This window comes from Thamnophis elegans, chromosome 10, assembly GCF_009769535.1.
Source record: "Thamnophis elegans isolate rThaEle1 chromosome 10, rThaEle1.pri, whole genome shotgun sequence".
Lineage (NCBI taxonomy): Eukaryota > Metazoa > Chordata > Lepidosauria > Squamata > Colubridae > Thamnophis > Thamnophis elegans.
In genome coordinates this window covers 48,107,457-48,128,685 of record NC_045550.1, presented here as the reverse complement: position 1 = coordinate 48,128,685, position 21,229 = coordinate 48,107,457, and the positions used below count along the sequence as shown (strand labels likewise).

Below are 21,229 nucleotides of genomic sequence, written 5' to 3'. Positions count from 1 at the left end.
ATGATCTTTGGTTAAAGTAAGTTAATATTTCTGCTTAAAAAAAAGCAACATCAGTTAAGAGGAAAAACACTAAAGAAAGAACCATCTGCAGCCAATACTATTTGTTGACTTATACACGGTTTATGAAGTTTACAGTGTTAATTCAAATTGGCTCAATTTGTGCAGTATTGAGATTTTTAAAATCCTTTGAAATACATTTTAAGGGCATTTCTTACCTGTTGGAGGATAAAGTTGTATCAACAGATTCTGATTAAGTAAAATCTTCACCATTCTAGCAACATCTTTCCCTCTAGAATTTAAGGATTCTTAATCATAGTTTTCATTCTAGATTTGTTTCAAATGAGCATAAGTCAAACTCGTTCATTTCATTTATAATGAAGTCCATCATGATATTGTGGAATTTTATGACATTTGCATAGTGCAAATGATTTAAATTGAAGTTAATAGTATAAATTATATAATATTCATTCATTTATATTATTTGTGTGATAGTTCTTTGATAGTGGTGTTGATGCAAATGATATAGGCTGTCATGAAGCTCGACACAGCTATTCAAGAACTGCTAATAGATTTATTTGGTGATTGCCTTATTTTCATTTGAGTTAATAAAAGAATAAAAATATCTGTATGTCTGCATGTGTAATGTTTGCATTTGAGACCGTTTTTAAAACCTCAATCTATATCATAAACTTCCAAGTGTAAAAATAGTGTTATTATTTACCTACATTGGTTGAAATGCCTTTCAAAACAAAAATAAAAACAGAAAATCCTCCAGCAATCAAGCTAGTATTTAATCAAACTTCTAATGGAATGTTTATGGAAGAAAATACATACTTAGAAAACATAATTAAATTATGTTAGTAAAATCCATTATTGTTCTCCATAAAATGTCTACGCACACACACACACACAAGGGCACACACAGAATATGAAATCAGCAACATTTTACACATTCTCATACTTCAGAGAGCGCTAACAGCATTTCACTAGTTGAAAGCACTTTATCTTCATGTCTCTATAAGGCAGGGTTGGTGCATAATATTGTAATTTATATTGCCTAAATGTTATTTTGGGAGCATTGCATCATTTCTCAAACTTCATGACCTTTACAATTTTCTAAACTTTTATTTCCCTCATTATTCTGAACAGATTTCATTACATATTTTGAATGTAAACAACCCTGAATAATGATGGGGATCCATTACGTATGTACAGCTCTGACAATTGTGCATGAAACCGAGATGGAAACCCAGTGCATTAATTTACCTCTCATCTTCAGTAACTGCACTCCCATAAAAAGTTTTATACTCAACTCACATAAATCATGGGGAAGAAAAATGAGAAAATCTGGTGGCTAACTCATCTTCTACCATTCTGCGAAAATGAAATTCACTGAAATACCTATCAAAACTGCAATCATAAAGAGATAATGTCTTCTTAGGTCTATCTGCACTTTCCGATTTAATTTCCTCCATGCCCTTGACATCCACAGATACCATTAAGATTAAGCGCATATAGTAACTGAGCAGTTTTCAGATTTTGATATATGGGGCCTAGGCACTAAATGTAATATCATCATTTGAAAATTAATGCAATATTTCTTTTGTTAGTTTTTTTGACTAGGAAAGCAGGATGAATACTTTGGTTTCTCTCAAGTAATTTCCCCATCAGAATGACATGCAATTATGAATAGCTATGCACCTGGTCAGAGGTCAGTCAAATTACTACATCATTTAATGAGTAGAGAGATCAAAATGGAGCACACTGTTGCTGCTGAGAGACGCCTTGCAGCCTGCTACATCAAATGTGATAGAATCATTAGAGTAATAAGCATGAAAATCTGTTTGCAGATTAACCTGTGGTTTCATGCTGCTTTCATCTAATGGGGCACTGTGGAAATCTTGTCAGCTTTTCATCAGCTATGATCAAATTACTGAAATTGCGTACAAACCACTGGCACAATTGGAAACAACATCCACAAGTACAGAGTTTTTTATGTAGATGCCAAAGAAAATAACCATCTTTGTATTTTATAGTTTTATTTACTTCATCTGATTGTTCTGACAATCTGTGCTATAAACATCTATGTATGTGCACAAATTGTAACATAATACCAGTCTAATTTATGAAACAAAAGTAGCCCTGAAAAATAAAAATATGCTACTCTTGGTACTGCTAATCTGAATTTTGTTAGAACAAAAAGAGAAGCTGATGATTGGAAACTATTATTATTTGTAAAGAAAAAAAAGAGTAAACGTTTTATTTTAAAATAGAAACATTAAAGAAATCAATCTTTTTCACATTTCAACATCTTATTTTAAATACATTTATCTAATACAAATAGAAATGTAATTTTATACAAAATTTAAATAGATTTTCATTCTCTATTAAAACATGTGTCTAGTTAATTTTCCTATATTATGATAAGATCTTTAGTAATTATATATTGGAAAATATTATATAAAACTCCCTGGTAAATAAAATTAGAAATATAGTATTTTAAAATTAGGACTGAAAACCTGCCTCATAATAAATACATTTACTATGTTAAAATATATTGTAGAAAACAATAAGCACTGGTGATTTTGATAGAATGAAATAAGTGGTGCAGTAAAATAAGTTAACAATTAGACAAAAATGATTTCCCCCCTATATATAGTGAATAAAGTACTACTCGAAGTTTTCACTGAAAATGTAAGTCAGAAAATGCAAACATGGACACTGATGATGAAAGTGATATGTCAAAACTATGTTATCAATGAGGTAGTTTGACAATATAGAGTAGTGGTGGGTTTCAAAAAATTTTACTACTTGTTCTGTGGGCATGGCTTATTTTGTGGGTGTGGCTTGGCAGTCATGTGACTGGTGGGTTTGGCTTGGTGGTCATGTGACTTGGGGGCGTGGCCAATTTAGCCATTCATTTTGCCAATTTAGCAGTCCATTAAACAATTCACAGCAACCCCCTTTTCTATTTTTTAAAATACTGTATGAAGTTTTTGCTCTAGGTGTTTTTTTTACTAAGGGGGAGAGGTTGGTAATGCTAGGGATTTCTGGGAATTTCTCCTCTGTGTTAGAGGCACCAAAATAACCAAGATGATATAAGGTCTCCTGGCTGGAGGAGGGGGTTGGACTAGATGACCTCTCAGGTCCTTTCCAGCCCTGGTTTGATGGGCTGTTTCAAAGCATCCTCTGAAGCTGCTTCTAGTGCCAAGTTGTGGTCCTTCCTTCCTCTCCTTTTTATCTCCCTCCCTCCCTCCATATCTCATTCACTTTTACTTCGCTCTTTCTCCCCTCCCTTCTTCCCTCCCTTTTCTTTCTTCTTTCTTTTTTCCTTTCTCACTTCCCCCTTTCTCCCTTCCCTCCCCCTTTCTTCTTTCTTCTTTCTTTCTTTCTTTTTCTCTTTCTTTCTTTCTTTCTTTCTTCCTTCCTTTCTTTCTTCTTTCTTCCTTCCTTCTTTCCTTCCTTTCTTTCTCCCTTCCCTTCCCCCTTTGTCTCTTCCCTCCCTTCCCTCTCTTTCTTTCTTTCTTTCTTTCTCCCTTCCCTCCCTCCCTCCCTTCCTATGAAGAACCCCAGAAGGTCTTTGGTAGAGGAAGAAAGCCAGATGTTTTGAAACTGAGAACATGCCAATTGATCATCTGGTATTCCTAGAGTTCCGCTATTGATTAGCTTAGACTAAGCAAGGATAGCTAGCAGTAGTTTCAATAAGCTCTCACTCAAGCTCCATGCCAGAGATCTTCACACTTGACAAATTTAAGACTTGTGGACTTCAACTCCCAGAATTCTCCAGCCAGTACAGCTGAATTCTGGGAGTTGGAAGTCCATAAGTCTTAAAGTTGCCAAGTTTGAAGATCTCTGCTCCATGCACTTGGGGATCTCCAAACGGTGAGCATTTCTTTCTTTCTCCCTTGAAGGCCCCGTCCACAGCCTGTTTTTGCTCCCAGGGAACTGCAGGGAGGCTTGCTAGGCATCCCCACACCCTATTTTGGGCCTAGCAGGCTTCCCCGAAGCCCCCTAGGAGCCATAATGGGGCTCGTGGGGACTCCTGGAAGGGGAGGGGGAAGGTAAAGTTACGAGCCTGGTGGGGATGTTGGGGGGAGTGCAGCAAGCTCTGGGGAGGGGGGGGGGTTAGCGAGACTTACCTGTAGGCAGGAGGAGGCAGTTCAGTAGGGATGCAGGGCAGGCACCCCATGGCAGCTTAGGCAGGCAAGGCAGCTTAGGCAGCAAAGATGCCCGGGAGGTAAGAAGTGATTGGGTGGGGTGGGTGGGCAGGGTGAGAAACCGAGGAACCAGTTTGGGGATGTGGCAAGCCTGGGTCGCTGCTGGTTCCAGCGATCCAGGCCACCAAACCACTACCGCTTCAGCCAAATGGGTGGGAACCCACCACTGATATAGAGTGACCTTTAATTCTGAAAAGAAAGTCCACACCCCGTAAGATCAGCCTGCCTCCAAACCTGATGGCTTTTTGAAGATCCTAAATACATGGCTACATTTCTGGATTTGCAGGTCTGAGTATACAATTGATCCTGAGAATTAGTTCTATTGAAATATTTGTATTATATTTGTATTGATGATCATTTTACCTTAGCTGGGAATTATGTATTAATTTAGAAGTCAATTTGTTTTGCTGTTTTTCTTTAAATTATTAATTGTTGCTAGCTTCATAGAATCTCTTGTTAGAGATGGATAGCCATATAAATTGAATAAATTGTTATATCAATTATGGTAGATGAAGCTCACATTAACTGCCAATTAAAGTTTACTGACAATTCTTCAGCAGTAAGGTATGGATGGTCATCAAGTGATATCTGCGGTGTGGCCTTAATTGGGCCTTTGCACTTGCAAATGAACCTTAAATTGCATAAAGAAACATGACTATTTTCAAATTCTTTGAAGAAAACAAGGGGAACTGAGTACAGCTACTCACTGTCCTTTAAAACTCTTAGCCACTTGCATCACAAAAAACAAACAATCAGAAAGTTATATTTTTACAGGTAGTCCTTGGCTTATAGTCATTTTTTTAGCAACTGTTCAAAGTTACAAAACACTGAAAAAATTAACTTATAAGCAGGCATCACACTTACAATTAACAACTGCAGCAATACGCTTAACAACCATAGCAAATATGTTTGTACAATCAGGCATGACTCAGCAACCCTCAGTGTGCACATGTATCACCTCTCCTGTAGGAGCTGCGTTGGTTGCTGATTTGCTTCCAGGTGCAATTCAAGTGTTGTTTGTCACCCTTAAATCCCTTGGGACCAGGTTATCTGAGGGACCATCTCTTGCCAGTCATATCCTCCCAACCCACTAGAGCATGGAGGCAAGGAATGTTGTGGGTCCTGTCCCCTAAGGAGGTACATCTGGCGGGGCCTAGAAGGGTCTTCTCTGTGGTGACTCCCTCTCTTTGAAATATTAGTAATTAGACTGGTCCCCACTTTGACACTCTTTCATAATGCCCTGAAGACTTGGTTTTGCCAATGGGCCTGGGGAATAGAGTGGGATGGAGCCCATCAAATGGCTTATTTGACTGCGTATTGTCACCAGAGTGAGTGGGAGGGAGGGTTATTGCCCCCCCCCCCATACTGTGTTTTTATTGTTTGTAAACTGCCAAGAGTTACTGTGAGTGAGTAGGCGGCTGTATAAATTTGGTAACTAAAAAAACCACCATGCTTAACAATAAATGTTTGGGTCCCAATTGTTGTCGTAAGTTGAGGGCTATCTGTATAAGGTTTCATCATCCTAGGTGAATCAGGAACTATCTGAAATGTGTGCAAGTACTAAAAGAAAGCATATTTATATGGTCAGTAGAATGAATTATAAAATAAATATCATGAGAAAGAAAATATAAATACGTACTGTAAAACTATTCTTTCATGGCTCTATGCATAAAATCAAATATATCTCCTGAAAGACAAGGGTTACCAGCTTGAATTGGTATTATTTGGGCAACAAAATGGGATCAATGTTAACATACTGCAAGCATGGAGCAATTTTCCAGTATTTTTTGCTGCTGCTGCTGTTGCTGCTGCTGCTGCTGCTACAACTGTCACCACATCCAAAATAGTCAGCATTCAATAATCTTTGTTCAGAGAATTTGGTCTCCTCAGGTTTCTTATTTTTTATTTGGCTAGGCTTAGGTCTAGGAAGACTTAAGGAAATATGTCAACTTATTTAGAAAGTGCATAATGCGGAACAGTATCTATTTTAAATTAAATGTTAGGAAAATGTTTAATTCCCCCTATATTGCAATATACATGTTTTATACATGAACAACACTGGTGGCAGTTGCACACCACTGCTAACAAATACTTTTATTATGGAACTACATTTTTGCACCTTACAGAGTGCAAATACATTGCAACATAAAATACAGGGGTTTTTTGTGCCAGTGACTATCAAAAATGTGCAATTTACGCAGTACATTATTTTTTTCTGATAACTGTCCCTCAACAACAACAACAAAATCATAAGAACAAGAACTTGGAAATGGATATTTATATTAAAAATATTTTCCTATATTCTGAATCTTAACTAATATCTTTCAATAAATTTCTAATCTGGTATCAACAACATAGTTAAACCTTTAGCCTGCCTCTCTTCTGTAGACCAGAATTTGACCCTCAATCATCAATTGACCAAATCAGAATAATATATACAAGCACAAATCTCTAAAATATTGTACCTAGATACATGTTGATTGCTTTAAGTCACTTTGGAAGCTAATTTTGGTTAATATGTATAATAATCTGTTTTCACTGCTGTAAAGCTTATTTTTATTAATTATTTTGGTGATTTGGGGGCATTTTTCCATTTATTTTTCCATTGTATCAAGTGTAAATTATTAAATTATTTTCATTCATTCATTCATTCATTTGTTCGTTCCTATTATGTACATCAGTTAATTTTCAGTAATGATAAATTAACAAATTATTAATTCATTATCACTTATAACATTAGTGTTTATGATTCAGCAGCATTAAAGCCTTCAGAAAAGGTGCTGATGCTGGAGGAATAGAGGAATAGAAAACCTGAAGTTTCAAATACAGAATTACAGTGGAATATAAGAAGTAAAAACATGGGAAAGTTCAGCATAGAGAAAGATGAAATGAGTTGACTAAAGGAAATTTAAAAACAGGGATACAATATCCCTAAGTTCACAAGCTAACAAAATAATATTTGAGATCATCCGATGTAAATTAGAATTCAAATGGAAAAACAGATACCAGATGTTCAAGCTGGTTGTCAGAAAGGTCAAGGAATAAGAGATATTATTGCTAATGCTTGCTGGATAATTGAGAGGGCCAAAAGAAGCCTGCATGTGGTTCAGTGAGTGACATCGAGGGTAGAGAGGATGGCCTTGAGAGACAGATGGAAGATTCATTACTAAGGCAATAATCAGAGAAACATGATTTGAGTCCATACTCAAAAAGATACATACGAAAATGCCTTTCTTCCCCGCACCTGAAGATTAAAGGAGGAGAACAGGAAGCATATTTAAGATTCTATTACAATATCTATTCTAATAAAAGTAGCTTTACCCTTTCAGTGTCTGTTTCTTAGTCTGCTTTACCTTATAGGGATGACATGTATTGAAAAGTCTTCAACTGAACTGATCATGTCAAGTAGTGGAATATCCTTAGGAGAATGAAAATCCATGAACATCTAATTGTCTTAATGCAAACCTAAATATAGGATAGTATGTTACGATCTGAATGGAATATGGCAAAACAGACTGGCTCCAGAGCAGAAAAGGAAATAGACAAGACTGTATATTTTTTATTTATACAGGTAATTCTCATCTTACAAAAGTTCATCTAGGGACCATTCAAAGTTACAAGGGCACAGGAAAAACATAACCTCTGACCGTTTTTCACATCTACAACCATTGCAGCATGCCCATGTGATCAAAATTCAGATGCTTGGCAACTGACTCATATTTATGATAGTTGCAGTGTCCCAGGGTCATGTGATCACCTTTTGAGAAGCAAAGTCAAAATAGGGAAACCAGATTCACTTACCATCTTACTAAACTTAATAACTGCAATGATTCACTTAACAATTATGGCAAGGAAGATCGTAAAGAGGAGAAAAACTTATTTAACAAATGTCTCACTTAGCAATAGAAATTTTGGACTCAATTGTGATTGTATGTCAAGGACAATCTGTGTATTCCGCCTATATCCGTGATGGTGAACCTATGGCACGTGTGCCACAGGTGGCATGCAGTGCCCTCTCTGTGGGCACGTGAGCCGTCGCCCTAGTTCAGTTCCACTGCACATGCATACATGCCTCCCGCTGGCCAGCTGGTCATTGGGTCTCTGCTGCGCATGCGTGGGAGGCAGGGTGCATGCGGGTGGTCTCTGTTGAGCATATGTGGGGGAAGGGGTGTGTATATGTGCAGGGGCACGGCGTGTGGGCCACATGCATTGCATTTTGGGAGTACAGGTACGCGCTTTGGGCACTCAGTCCAGAAAAGGTTAGCCATCACTGGCCTATATCAAATCAATTATAGTATCTACCGTGAATTATTTTTTATGCTATTTGGGGTTCAAAACTGCATTGTAACTTCACTGATAGCACTTTGTTATATTTTCCCAAATTGTTTCTTCACTCAGTGTAACATTTAATATATCTGAGTATGATGACTCTTCATCCAAAGTATTTATTTATATTCATTTGAAACTAATAACCACCCAATTGCAGTGGACTTTATAAAGTATGCCAAAAGCAGCAATTTCAAAGCATAATTTGGCCTGCAGACAAAGCATCCAGATGAAACATGTATAAATGAAGCTGAGTCTCAGCTGAAGCATAAGGCACAAATGGAACAAGTGCAACCACAGTTCTGCCTCAGCCACACACTTTCCTCCCAAAAGGAAAGAGAAAAGATAATGAATATTGGGCCAAGTAATCACTGCAGATGCAGAAACTAGGTTATTAGGAACCTGGCTTAACTTTTAGCTGTATTCCCCAATGACATCATCTAGTCTACATCTGAAAAGCAGAGAAAGAATCCAGCCACTGGGCTTTTTGCTGTTGTTATACAATAATAAACTTGTTGCCTTTAAGATGTTAACTGTGATGCTCCTTCTTCTGTCAAATATGCTTAGAGAAATATTATTTCTTTTTTGAAAGAAGACTCATAGGGAATTATCAGAAGCTACCTTTGGATTCTACACATTTCAGGAAGCATAACTCTATCCATGACACAACTATTTATATCAGTACTGAACAATACATTGAAATAAAAAAAGATAATCTTGAAATTGAAAGAAAAAAGAGAGTAGAATAAGTAAAAATATATTATTTCCTTTATAAAAAATAAAACCTGTAAAACTAAGTCCTAATTGTACAACTCATGCTGTTTTTTACATAAGCTTATTGTCAGCATTCCAAATATCATGCAGAATGAAATCAGAGTCCAAGGCAGAGCTATCTTTAAAGTTCCAATTTAATAAGACAGACATGTTGGCACATCTGTGGGATGCCGAATCTGAAAGCTTCCTCAAATTCCCACTAGTTGAAAGTTCATGATCCCACATCTATAAATCCATCACAAGGTCCAATCTTCCTCTGCCATGCTGGCATTTCCACCTATCTAGTTCCGGTCAGATGCAGAAGTGCAGAGACAAAGAATGACCTTGATTTCTAGAAAGGAATGACAACAACACATTCCACAATTCTACTCCTTACTATTCCCCTCTCCCTATTGCCCACTAATGAAACAGCATAGTAAAGAAAGAGGGAGAAAGTGTGGCAAGCCAAAGATTCTAAAAGAAATATAACTGCAGGCCTGACACATATCTGTAGTCACATATGAAATGCAGTGCAAGACTGTCATGAGTACATAAACTGAACAATCCTAATTCTTCAAATAGCAATGATTATAAATAATTTTACTGGGAAAAATACATGAAACATACTACCCAGGAAGAGCTTTTAGCAATCCCTATTGGTGTTTATTGATTGACATATTACAAGGAGAATATCTATATTGCTGAAAGGCAGTAACTATCCACAAACCACTGATGGGCTAACAAGCTATTAATGACAGTCTGCAACCGAACACTTAAAATGGTCAGAATTCTTTCCTTGACCACAAGGACAAGTGGGTCATTCCTGTAAGGTGTAAACATTCCAATCTTTAACAAAGATTTAACAAAAATAAGATATTGACATTCCAACATTGACATACAGGTTTAAACATTAACATTCCTGCTGATCATAAAGTAAAAGATAATACACAACCAGGCAATCATACCACAGACCAGAAAACAACAACAACACAGAAGCAGGACTATAGGCAATCTTTATTTACGACAATTCATTCAGTGATTGTTTGAAATTATCACAGTGCTGAACAAAGGCAATTATGACCCGTGAACTTATGACTGAAGCATTGCCCAAATAGTTGCATGATCAAAATTCAGGCATTTGGCAGGGAAAGAATCTGAGCCTCTTGGGCATAGAGGGATAAAAAGTCCTGGGATTTCTAGCTGATAACAGTTTTCTACATATCAGTGGGTGCTAAGTTCCAGAGCCTCTGCCGCTCACTGAGGCAACCGCAAGCAATTGCATAACACTTGTACGCTCACTTTCCATATTTTTCGGAATATAACACCAGGGGTGTGTTTCAGCCAGCGTTACTGCTAGTTCGCTCGTGCGTGTACTTCGGGTGTGCACACGTGCTAAATGCGCACACATGCAGAATTCAATGGAAATTGTTCTGCACATACGTAGAGCTAAAAAAAAAAAGATGGCAGTGGCGACGGAGGCAAACAGGGAACTGGTTCGGGGGCATAGCCAGCCTGGGTCACTGCCGAACCGGGCAGAACCGGTAGGAACCTACCTCTGTATAAGACACTCCGGAGTATAAGATGCACCTTAGTTTTTGGGGAGGAAAATAAGATGAAAAAAAGTTCTGCCCATGGTAACAAGATCAGCCAACTAATAGGCATAGCAACCAAGTCAGCCGATAAGGGCTATTTGGACCCTGAAATTTGCTGTGTGAGCAACAATGAGACAGGAACAAGCCTAGCTTAGCTGAGAACTGAAAGTGAAACTGCTTGTGTTTTGCTTGTATTTATGGCTACCTTTTGTATATTATTATTATTATTACTGTTGTTGTTGTACAATTGTATCACAGCGGCCAGTTGTTTCGCCGGATTTGGCATTGGTTACTAGTCGGGCCCCACCCAGGGGCCTAGGACGTCGTAACGTATTTTCGTAATATGCGTGCAGATCCAAGCAGTGCGGCTTTTTGCATTTGACTGATGGTGATTTTGTCAATTTTTAACTATTATTTAACTATTATTTAACTATTAACTATTATTATTATTATTATTATTATTACTATTATTATTATTATTATTATTATTATTATTATTATTATTATTATTATTAATCTTGCTGAATCAGTTACTGTGTCTTTCTGAATGTGATTGCTGCTGCAAACTCTGACCAGCCAGGTCAACTTCAGCACTTATTGCAGCCTGATTCAGCACAGCTGATTGATGAATGGATCAGACTGCCGGAATACCCTCAATCAGCTGTTCCAGGCTGCAAGGATTGCTACAGACCATTGCTGCTTCCATGCCTCACATTTTTGGCCTCTGGTGGAGGTGGGTGGGGCTACATTTGGTCTATAAGATGCACCCAAATTTTCACCCTCTTTTTGGGGGGGAAAGGTATGTCTTATACTCCAAAAAATATGGTAATGACTGCAACTGGGAGATCTGGAATTGTGGTGATCACCTGGGCATTTCGCTTAATGACATTTTGCTCAACAACCAAGATTCTGTGCCAATTGTGATCATAAATTGAAGACTACCTGTAACTCACAGAAGAGAGTAACTCTTGAAAACATAATAAGGATCAAACCATCATCATCATCCCAGCAGATAAAGGTTGAACCAACCTAATGTAGAAACTAGATAATTCAATCAAGAGAACCTTTAACAACCTAGAAAGAAAGCTTAAAAAAAAGTACTGGATGAAAGCAGTGGACCCATCTTTCCACACATCTATGGACAGCCAAAAATACACAATAAACAGGTGCTTGGCAGCTGGCATGTGTTTATGATGGTTGCAGTGTCGCAGGGTCATATGATAATCTTTTGCAACCTTCTGACAAGCAAAGTCAATGGCAAAACCAGATTCACTTTAACAACGTTACTAACTTAACTGCATTGATTCATTTAACAACTGTGGCAAGAAAGGTCATAAAATGGAGCAAAGACTCACTTAACAGAGCAGCAGAAATTCTCAGCTTAATTGTGGTTGTAAATCAAAGACTATCTATAGTTGGTTTGTTTCTTGCAGTGATCTGATACTTATATTTGACATTATAGTATTGATTCTTTTAATACTTGTGCTAGCTGTTTCTTTGGCGCAAGTTTCAATGCTGGAAAGTTTATTCTGTTGTTTTTATGCTGTATTACATGCTCAAAGATTCTTTGTTTCAATTATTCTACTTTTTTAGTTAGGGAACTTTGTTTTTTTCTGAGGAAAAGGCAGACGAGAGGATACCTGGTTTGAGAATGAAAAAAAATTCAATAGCTAGGCTGCTGCTTACTATTTATGCCTTGCCTCCACAGTCTGAATTATTTCTGGCAAGATTTTGATTTCTTTGCTCTGGGTGGACCTTTGAATTCTTCCAATACTGCTCCTACGAATACTTTATTTCACATTATAAATCAACAGGAGATGATTACGCAGATAATAAACAACAACATAACACAATCACCTAAATGATTCACTGGAATACTTGCAAAAAAAATTATTATGTGCCAATAATGAAAAATTGGTGGGAATATAGAGTTGAAGAAGTAATCGAAAATGAGGAGTTAAAATATTGTGATATTTCCAAATACAGACTGATAAAGTCTTGGCTCATAACACACCCAATTTTACTGTGGTTGAATTATAGTCTAACTAATTTATTCTATTAATGTATTCTCAGCAAACCTAAGATGATTTCTTTTAAAATAAATTATTTGTGAGATAAAAGTTAATCTTTTCAAGTAACTGTCATGACTGCAACCAGAAATGCAAGCTTCATGGAGAGTAACTCTAGACACAATAGCCAGTAGGTTGAAGCAGCCTACAGAAGAATTAAATTAATACCACAGAGAAGCTATACCAAAGGTTAACTGAGCCTGATCGAAACAAACTGAATGAATGAATTTGCCCACTACAGTATATTTTTAAAGCTAGATATGAAAAAAGAAGTACCTGAATAGAAACATGAAAGGAAGAAATAGCAGTCAAATAAAACTTTAAGGAAGACAGTACTTTTTTTTTCCAAATCAGCAGGAATAAGAGGACCCCAGAGTAAAGAATAGATACTCAGGTTAAAAATTCGGAAGAAGTTATTAAAAAATTGTCCTCTTACAATATGAACATAATGTTAACAGCTTTCTGGATGGATAAAGCACCTCCTGAACTATTAGAGAAATCTTTATCAAACTCCTCAGGTGATCGGTAGGAATGTGTCTATCTCCAGATGCAATAGACTGAGACAGCAGATCTACTGTTGTTATCATGGCAAGCAATGAAACCATCCAAGAAAGAAATGAATCAAATTTATGAACTGTAGCTGCCACAGCACCAAGTAAGTGCAAGATATTATTGCAAGAATTGTTGCAATGAAATAAATTGGTGGGAACATACAGAACAGTACAAGCAGTGTACTGTTCATCTATGACAATTTGAGGTTATCATGGAAAGTACGAGTGGTGATTACAATCAGTTCTCAGAGTTTTATTTGTCCCAGAAACCCCATGGGCAGATAATCATGATCTGGATGCTTGGCAACTGGTTTGCACTTAAGATTGACTGCAATGCCCAGTGTCACATGATCGCTATTTGCAACCTTCCTGCTGGCTTTCCCAGAAAATCAATGGGGAAGCTATTGTAAGATTGTAAGTTGCTGAGTAAGTCACCACCAATTACATATTTTTCTCTAGTCGCACAGTATTTACACTTTGCCAGTCACTCATGCAGCCCTATGCATCCCCCCCAACCAAAATTGCAACTTCAAGCACTTTTCGACCCATGCCACTTCACTCATGCATCCTCACATACCCTCCTCATATGGTTCTTATTGTGCACCTCCTCACAAATCCTCACTACATGTCTCCTTGGCTCCCCTGCCTATTTGACAGCAGCTAATTTACATGCTTGCCAACCAAGGATATTCAACTTCCTGCCAGCTTCTCCACTGACTTGTGGAAAGTTAGCAGAAAGTTGCCTCACCTAACAACCATGGTATTCAGTTATCAATGGCAACTGGGATTGCAAGTATTGCCATCATTATGAAAACATTGCTTGGTGATAGAAATTCCATATTGCTGTTTTAAGTCAAGGACTAACTGTATTCATAACCACCTCCAAAAAAATGAATAATCATCAAACCCAGATATATTATTGATCAACTGCCATATTGTTGACTATTTTTGTAGATTGAAGAAGCCTACTTGAGAAGTTCCCATCAAGAGAAAGTAAATCAAAATTTCTACATCTTTTGAGAACTCAGTTATGTGCGCAAATCAATACTAGATTCAATGTATTGGCCAAAGTATTAGAAGCTAATCTAACAGAGATATTATCAAGAAATCTTAAAGCTGATTTAGCCAGCTTCCCTGGAGAATGGAGCTGACTGACAGACTCAAACTGCTAAAAAAAAGAGTTGTGAGTGATGCTCCAAGATACTGGGAAGACTGTCCTAATACTTACAAGGAGCATTGCATATGTATATTCAGAGGTAAGAAGGTGTGCATGCACGGAAGACATAAATTGTTATTGCCATTGCTGTTTTTTTATTTTGGTCAACTCATGACAGCAAACATATCTAATACTCTTGCCTTTTTATCTCAGAAAGACATAGAAGTTGGATGCAATACATACTTAATGTAAACCAGTTACCTCACATTTCTGGAAAGGGTCAGATCTGGTTTCCCTACTGTGTGTCCAGAACATCCACACTGACCCACCTGCCTTACCTAGCTTGTTTCATAAATGGAACTCTGAGTGAAGTTATTTGTATTCTAATTGATCAAATCTATGAACCTGACATCACTGTGTTAACTTTTAAGCATTTAATGTTTTCATTAAAACTGCACTTTTATTTAATAACAACATATCATTTAAATGAGTAATTCATGCTATATTGAGAAAGCTCATATTGCATTTAAAAATGAAATTAACGAAATGCATAAGCAATATATGAATGTGTGTTTCAAAACAGAAGTTTGTTATTTTCATATCTAGATATGCAAAAAAAACCCACCAAAACCCCAATGAAGAACAACTTTTAGTTTATAATTAAGGCAATCATCAATCCAAGGATTATAGCCCATTTTATTTCATCTCCACATCAAAAAATTAAAAAAATTAAAATCCCTTGAAACATAAGATAAATGAAAATGTAAGTGCTTCACACATAATAACAGTAAGCTGACCCTTTGGGAAATAGTTGACTTTCTCAATTCAAGCGATTCAAAGCTCATTCAAAACTGTTCATTTAGAATGCAGATATCAAAGATGATGCAAATATTCAAGAGAAAATTAGAACTTACCAGATGTTCTAAACCAGTTTTGATGTTTCCAGCATCTCTGAAATAGAAGAACAAACAATATAAACAATTATTAATCATTGGTATACAATTATTTATGTTGAACTTCAAAAGTTATAATGATCTGTGCTTTTGTTTACTTTGTTTTAATGTCTGAAGCTATATTATTGAATAAAACTTAAATGGATCCTATAATTCCAAAATGTCTTTACCATAAAATCTAAAACATAATACAAATATATAACGTAATAAGTGAATGCATATGATTGCTGATACTTGGAAATTTTAAATCCCTTTATTAGAACCAGAATGTATATACCATTTATAAAAAGAAATGTTTTCAATTATGTGCAAAGCTTAAATTATGCAATTGTGAAATATTCAACTGTTTATTCTCCCAGGAATAAAAAAAATATTTCTATGTAAAACTGTATGATCTTAACATCTAAACAAAGTTGACTTAATAGCACATGATTTAAAAATTTAGCTGATTCGTCTGACTTCAGAATGATGCGGGTTTAGGAGAATCAATGTATAGTACACAACAAACAAAAATAAAAATTTGAGTTGTGTCAATTTTTTCAATATTCTTTGATGAATTCTATAAAGAAGGAACAAGGTAACTCAGATTTTGTAACAGTAGATCCAACATAAATAATTGATAACCTAAATTATTGCTAACTTTCTCCACTGTTTTATATCTTTCTCTTACCACCCTGCTAAACAGCATTCTCTTCAGGATCACAATGTTCATGAATAAATTCATAACACAGAATTCATATGCTGCCAGGAATCCTTGCTTTTTATCTTAAGCAAAAATTCATTTGTATTTTTGGCAATAAAAATAAACATGATAAACCAGAGTTTTTATTTCTCTAACAACACATGCATTAAACATTTTAGCCATTCAATGAAACCAGGTGTCAAATTACTTTAGAATTTAAGTAAATTTAAGAATTTAAAATTATTTTCCATGCAATGAAAATAAACATAAACCTGTCTTTTTCTTATTTTTAAAATTGGTTTGTGATTTTTTAAAGAGAATATTATCGGAATGCAGCTTTTCTATATTATTTCCTTACTATTCAGATTTTTTAAAAACATGACATTCTTTTTTGAATTTTTCTATTATAAACAAACTATAATCTAGGTTACTTAATATAAGCCTTTCTTAAAGATGTATTACAAAATGAAGGAAATTCAGAAATTATATATTGGTTAGATCAATTTAAAAACTATATACATTAAAATATACTTAACTATATTAAAATGCATACACTGCAATTCTTTTCATGTTGTTTATAAGATTGTATTTCTTATTTTTATTGTTATCTATCTAGAGAATTATACAGCCAATATAAATATACTAATTGAATCAATAACTGACCTAAAGTAACTTACCAGATGCTCAACTAGTTTAATAGATATCTGTCTCTGAGTGATAATTTGGTCTATCCATGTATCAAGTAAATAAGTTTTGGATGCTGTCAAGGGACAATTCTGAGTAAAAGCTATAAAAACGAAGAATTTCTATATAAAAGTTGTATTACAGTAGGAAGAATTTCCAGAGATAGCATTGAACTATTTATTTTACTTTGCTTGTAAAATGATGAGCAACTAGATTTTGACAGAGTATTCAGGGATTTATAGCTACAGTAAATTATCATAACAAAATTCTTGCATCTGACTATTTTCATTGTTCCCATTACTAACAGCAATTATAAGACTAATTATATACAGCATCTGTAAATATTAATTGCTCAAATCATTGAAAATCTATTTTCAATCATTTCCATATATACCTTATTCATATTTTTCAGATTTAAAATGTGCTACAAACATCTGTTACTGTTATGTTTTTTAAAAAAATCTGCATAGAAAAATTAGCCTCATGAAACATGTAGAATAATAATCAAAATTTGCTATACCACATCATGCATTATTAACAGAAAACTGAAGTCCTCTATTTATATTGGAGCTGAAGGTCATAATGAACTTAATTGCTAGGAAGCAGAACCCAGGTCACTGACACACAAAGCTTCTTGCTAATGGTATCAAATTTGTTCTCTTTAGTGGTCTGTCTCCTATGCTGTGCTTGTCACAACTTCATCAATATTTGCACAACTGTTTTTGCTCTGTGCTGAAAGCAGACTTAATTCAATTATAGATCTTAAAACTGATAAAATGGTCCTGAAGTGGAAACGGGAAAGATATTATTGGCAAATGAATAAAGATCCGTATTGAACTAACACATGAGAGTATAGAAGATTTTTTTGAAAAAAACATCATTCCCTGTCTTTAAGTCTTCTGGGAACAGTGAGTTTTTCTTTCCCTCATTCAGCACATTGATTTCTGAATTAGACTGCAATATTAAATAATTAATATACTTGCAATGATTGATGTTTTGCATTAGTTGAATATTAGGTTATCAATCAAAATCCACTTGGTTTAATGTAATAATATTGAAAAAGTGTCACTGTCTGTTCATCCAATTTGTAGTTGAAGGAGCACAGATAGTAATATTGGAATAACAGAAGGTTCTGAAGCAGGAAGTGCTCTAGCTGAACATACTGTATATAAGGCAAACATTAGGAAATTAGTAATGACTATGGACCAATTATTCTATGTCAGCCAAACTCACCTCAAAGGATTGTTGTTGTGGGGATTATGCACAGAAAAAAGTATTGTTTGTCACCTTGGGTTATTTATAAAAAATTATAAAGGTGGGATTAAAAATGTTTATAAAATCCTAAATCTAACTACTTTATGGCACTCAGGATTTTCAGTCCAATTTTCTTTCAACTCTGGATTTATCACGGAGTAAGATCTTGTGATACAAGTATTCCTTATTTTATGACTGATCACTTAGCAATTACCCCAAGTTACAACTGACCCCAAAAAGATACTTATAACCCAGATTTGAAATTATAATGGCTGCCACCACCCCCGGCAGTAATTTATCATTTTATTTAAAATACAATTGAGTGAAAGAATCAACTCGCTAATAATAACTATAAGAAAAAGGGCTCCATTTACCAAACTGGAATTATACATAATAAATAACTTATGTCAATAATATAATTACCATTATTCAATAGTGGAAAAAAATATTTTTCTGCAGTTGGTGAATTAGTACAGGTAATCCTTGCTTAAGGACTATTAGTTAAGCAACCATTCAAAGTTACAACAGTGTTGAACGAATGGCAGTTATGACTGGTCCTTGAAGTTATGGCTGTTACATGATCAAATTCTTGAGGCTTGGCAGCCCACCTGCATTCATGACTACATGTGTTTCAACTCTCTCCACCTGCCTTTCTCTCCCAACTCTGCCCTTTGGGCCACTCTGCACTCTGCTACCTCCCTACCTCTATCTCCCTGCTGACCTTCACTGTCTTCTTCCTTCTACTGCTGATGAGGTGTGCCTTGCCAAGGCAACTGCTACCCTTGGGGGCAGGGGCGAGTTGAAGCAGAGGTGAGTGCAGCATGGTTGCAGACCCTTGTCTCCTGAAGGAGTTTGTTGAGTCAACCGGGGAGGAGGCAGCAGGTAATGGTATGTGAGAAAATCTTAGGAGATGGTATGATGTCAGATTGGGCAAAGACATGCTGGTTTGGAAACAAATTAAAAGAATGTACAGCCCACAGCTAAATAGAGGGCAGATCAAGAGACTCTGAAGGGACATGCCATAGGATCTCAGGCTGTAAAGGATAAGGCAAAATTTTGTTTTGAGAATTTATTCTGAAAGGTTGTTGTCAGAATTAGTCTTGAAAAGTATGGAAGGAAAGTTCATTTTTCATTATTCATGTCAATTTTATCTATTTCTTTCTAGCTGCTGACAACTTCTAGAGGGTTGCTGTTGTGGAGCAAATAGGAGACAGGAATATAATCTAGATAATTATGATGTCAGTGTCAGCTACATACACTTATTCTACACTCAAGCATGTTGCTTAGATGCTCCATCAAATAATTTTCATAGTAAAATATTTGATATTTGAAACTGCATTATATATCATTTCTGAAACAATTACATTCTGTACTAATTTCATCATTTCTATCTTCATTTTCTATTCTTTTTATTGAGAATCTCATTAGAATATGTATACTTTTCTGTGACAAGCTACCATTGGGAATGGTCCTTTCATTTCAAATCTGAGCAAACGTTTGTGTTTTAGAAACACATGTTCATCACAATTAAATTTTTAATTCCATTTTATATTTTTCAATTCCAATTACTTCTTTATCTATGTTAAATTTCTCTATTAATTATGAAATTTTAAATTTTGAGAAATAAATCTCTCTAAAGTTAATTATTTTCTTCCATAATTCATTTATTAATTCAACAAACATTTCATTTTAAATTCTCCATGTTCCTGAACAAGGAAATCTGGATAGGTTAACCATTTCTCTTTGCCATTAGCTACTGCAGTGGTAGTCAACCTGGTCCCTACCACCCACTAGTGGGCGTTCCAGCTTTTATGGTGGGCGGGAGGGGTTTGCTGTAACTCTGCTTTATAAATTTTATAAAGTAACTTCCCTACTTTATAAATCACTATTACTGTGGAACTGGTGGGCGGTTAGAAAGTTTTACTACTAACAGAGATACAAAAGTGGGCGGTAGGTATAAAAAGGTTGACTACCCCTGAGCTAGTGTTTCTGAACTTTCTGCTGGTGTCTCAATATATATGTATATTGTTTTATGGTATTTTGTACTATTTTATTATTCATACTAATATTTCAACTGGTAAAAGAGACCTGTTAAGCCCTGTTATTGGCCACTATGAAAGCACAATCAATCAATACATACATACAACTCTGCAGAACATTGCAGACAAGCAATGTTCTCACACATTGCTTCCACCACGTAACCTAACTATTTAAGGAAGGATTATTATTTTCCATATCAAACTCCAAACCTCAAATTCTGGACAATCTGATGGTATTGTGGTAAATGTAGAGGTTTGTGAATAAAAAAGTTTATTACAATTAGACTGCTTTGAATATCACTAAGCCTTAGGAAGCACTCCTTTAATTCTTTATTTCTAAAAATTTCAATGTTGTAAAGAGTGTTTCTGAAGTTCACTTAATTATAATATAAAATTATTTATTGGAATCAAATTGTTAAAATGCTAAATCTACCAAGTTTAAAGGATCATTTTAAAAAAGAAAATGTTTTATCCTCAATATAATGTAAATATGTAACAAAGGTTTTATATACAATTAATAAAACTTAAATTTGTGTAAAAACAATTACTTGTCTTATTTATTATAGTTACTGGCAGGATTATGTGAATTAGAACACTTTAATACATGTGACTAGCAATCATTTTACTCCACAAAACACAATATATGTTCATAGTCAAATAATGTCTATAAACAAAAGAGCTGTAAAAAATAACCGGCTTTCTATTGTCAAATTAGGACTGGGCTGGGAATCATGGTCTGGCTACTATCAGACATAAATAGTACACACACTATCATTAGTGGTCTTCATTCAAAACTGACTATTTAGGGTAAAGAAATGATTTATTTATTCTACATTTTCCCATTTTCCTTTTATATTTACATTTATATTATAAATATAAAAACTAGTTAAATTAATGAGACTTCATTCTAAAAGTAGCAGTAAGTAAAAACATAAAATTAAAAACTTCTCTAC

The 21,229-nt window shown here is 35.3% G+C and overlaps 1 protein-coding gene across 1 annotated transcript in view; it reads right to left on the bottom strand.

The window, feature by feature from the left end:
* The window catches only part of RSRC1 (arginine and serine rich coiled-coil 1), a 138,330-nt gene that overhangs the window by 67,934 nt on the left and 49,167 nt on the right, over positions 1-21,229 (bottom strand). The window contains exon 5 of the mRNA XM_032225941.1: positions 15,579-15,615. Within this exon, the coding sequence (XP_032081832.1) occupies positions 15,579-15,615 (37 nt within the window). The remainder of the gene's footprint in view (positions 1-15,578; positions 15,616-21,229) is intronic.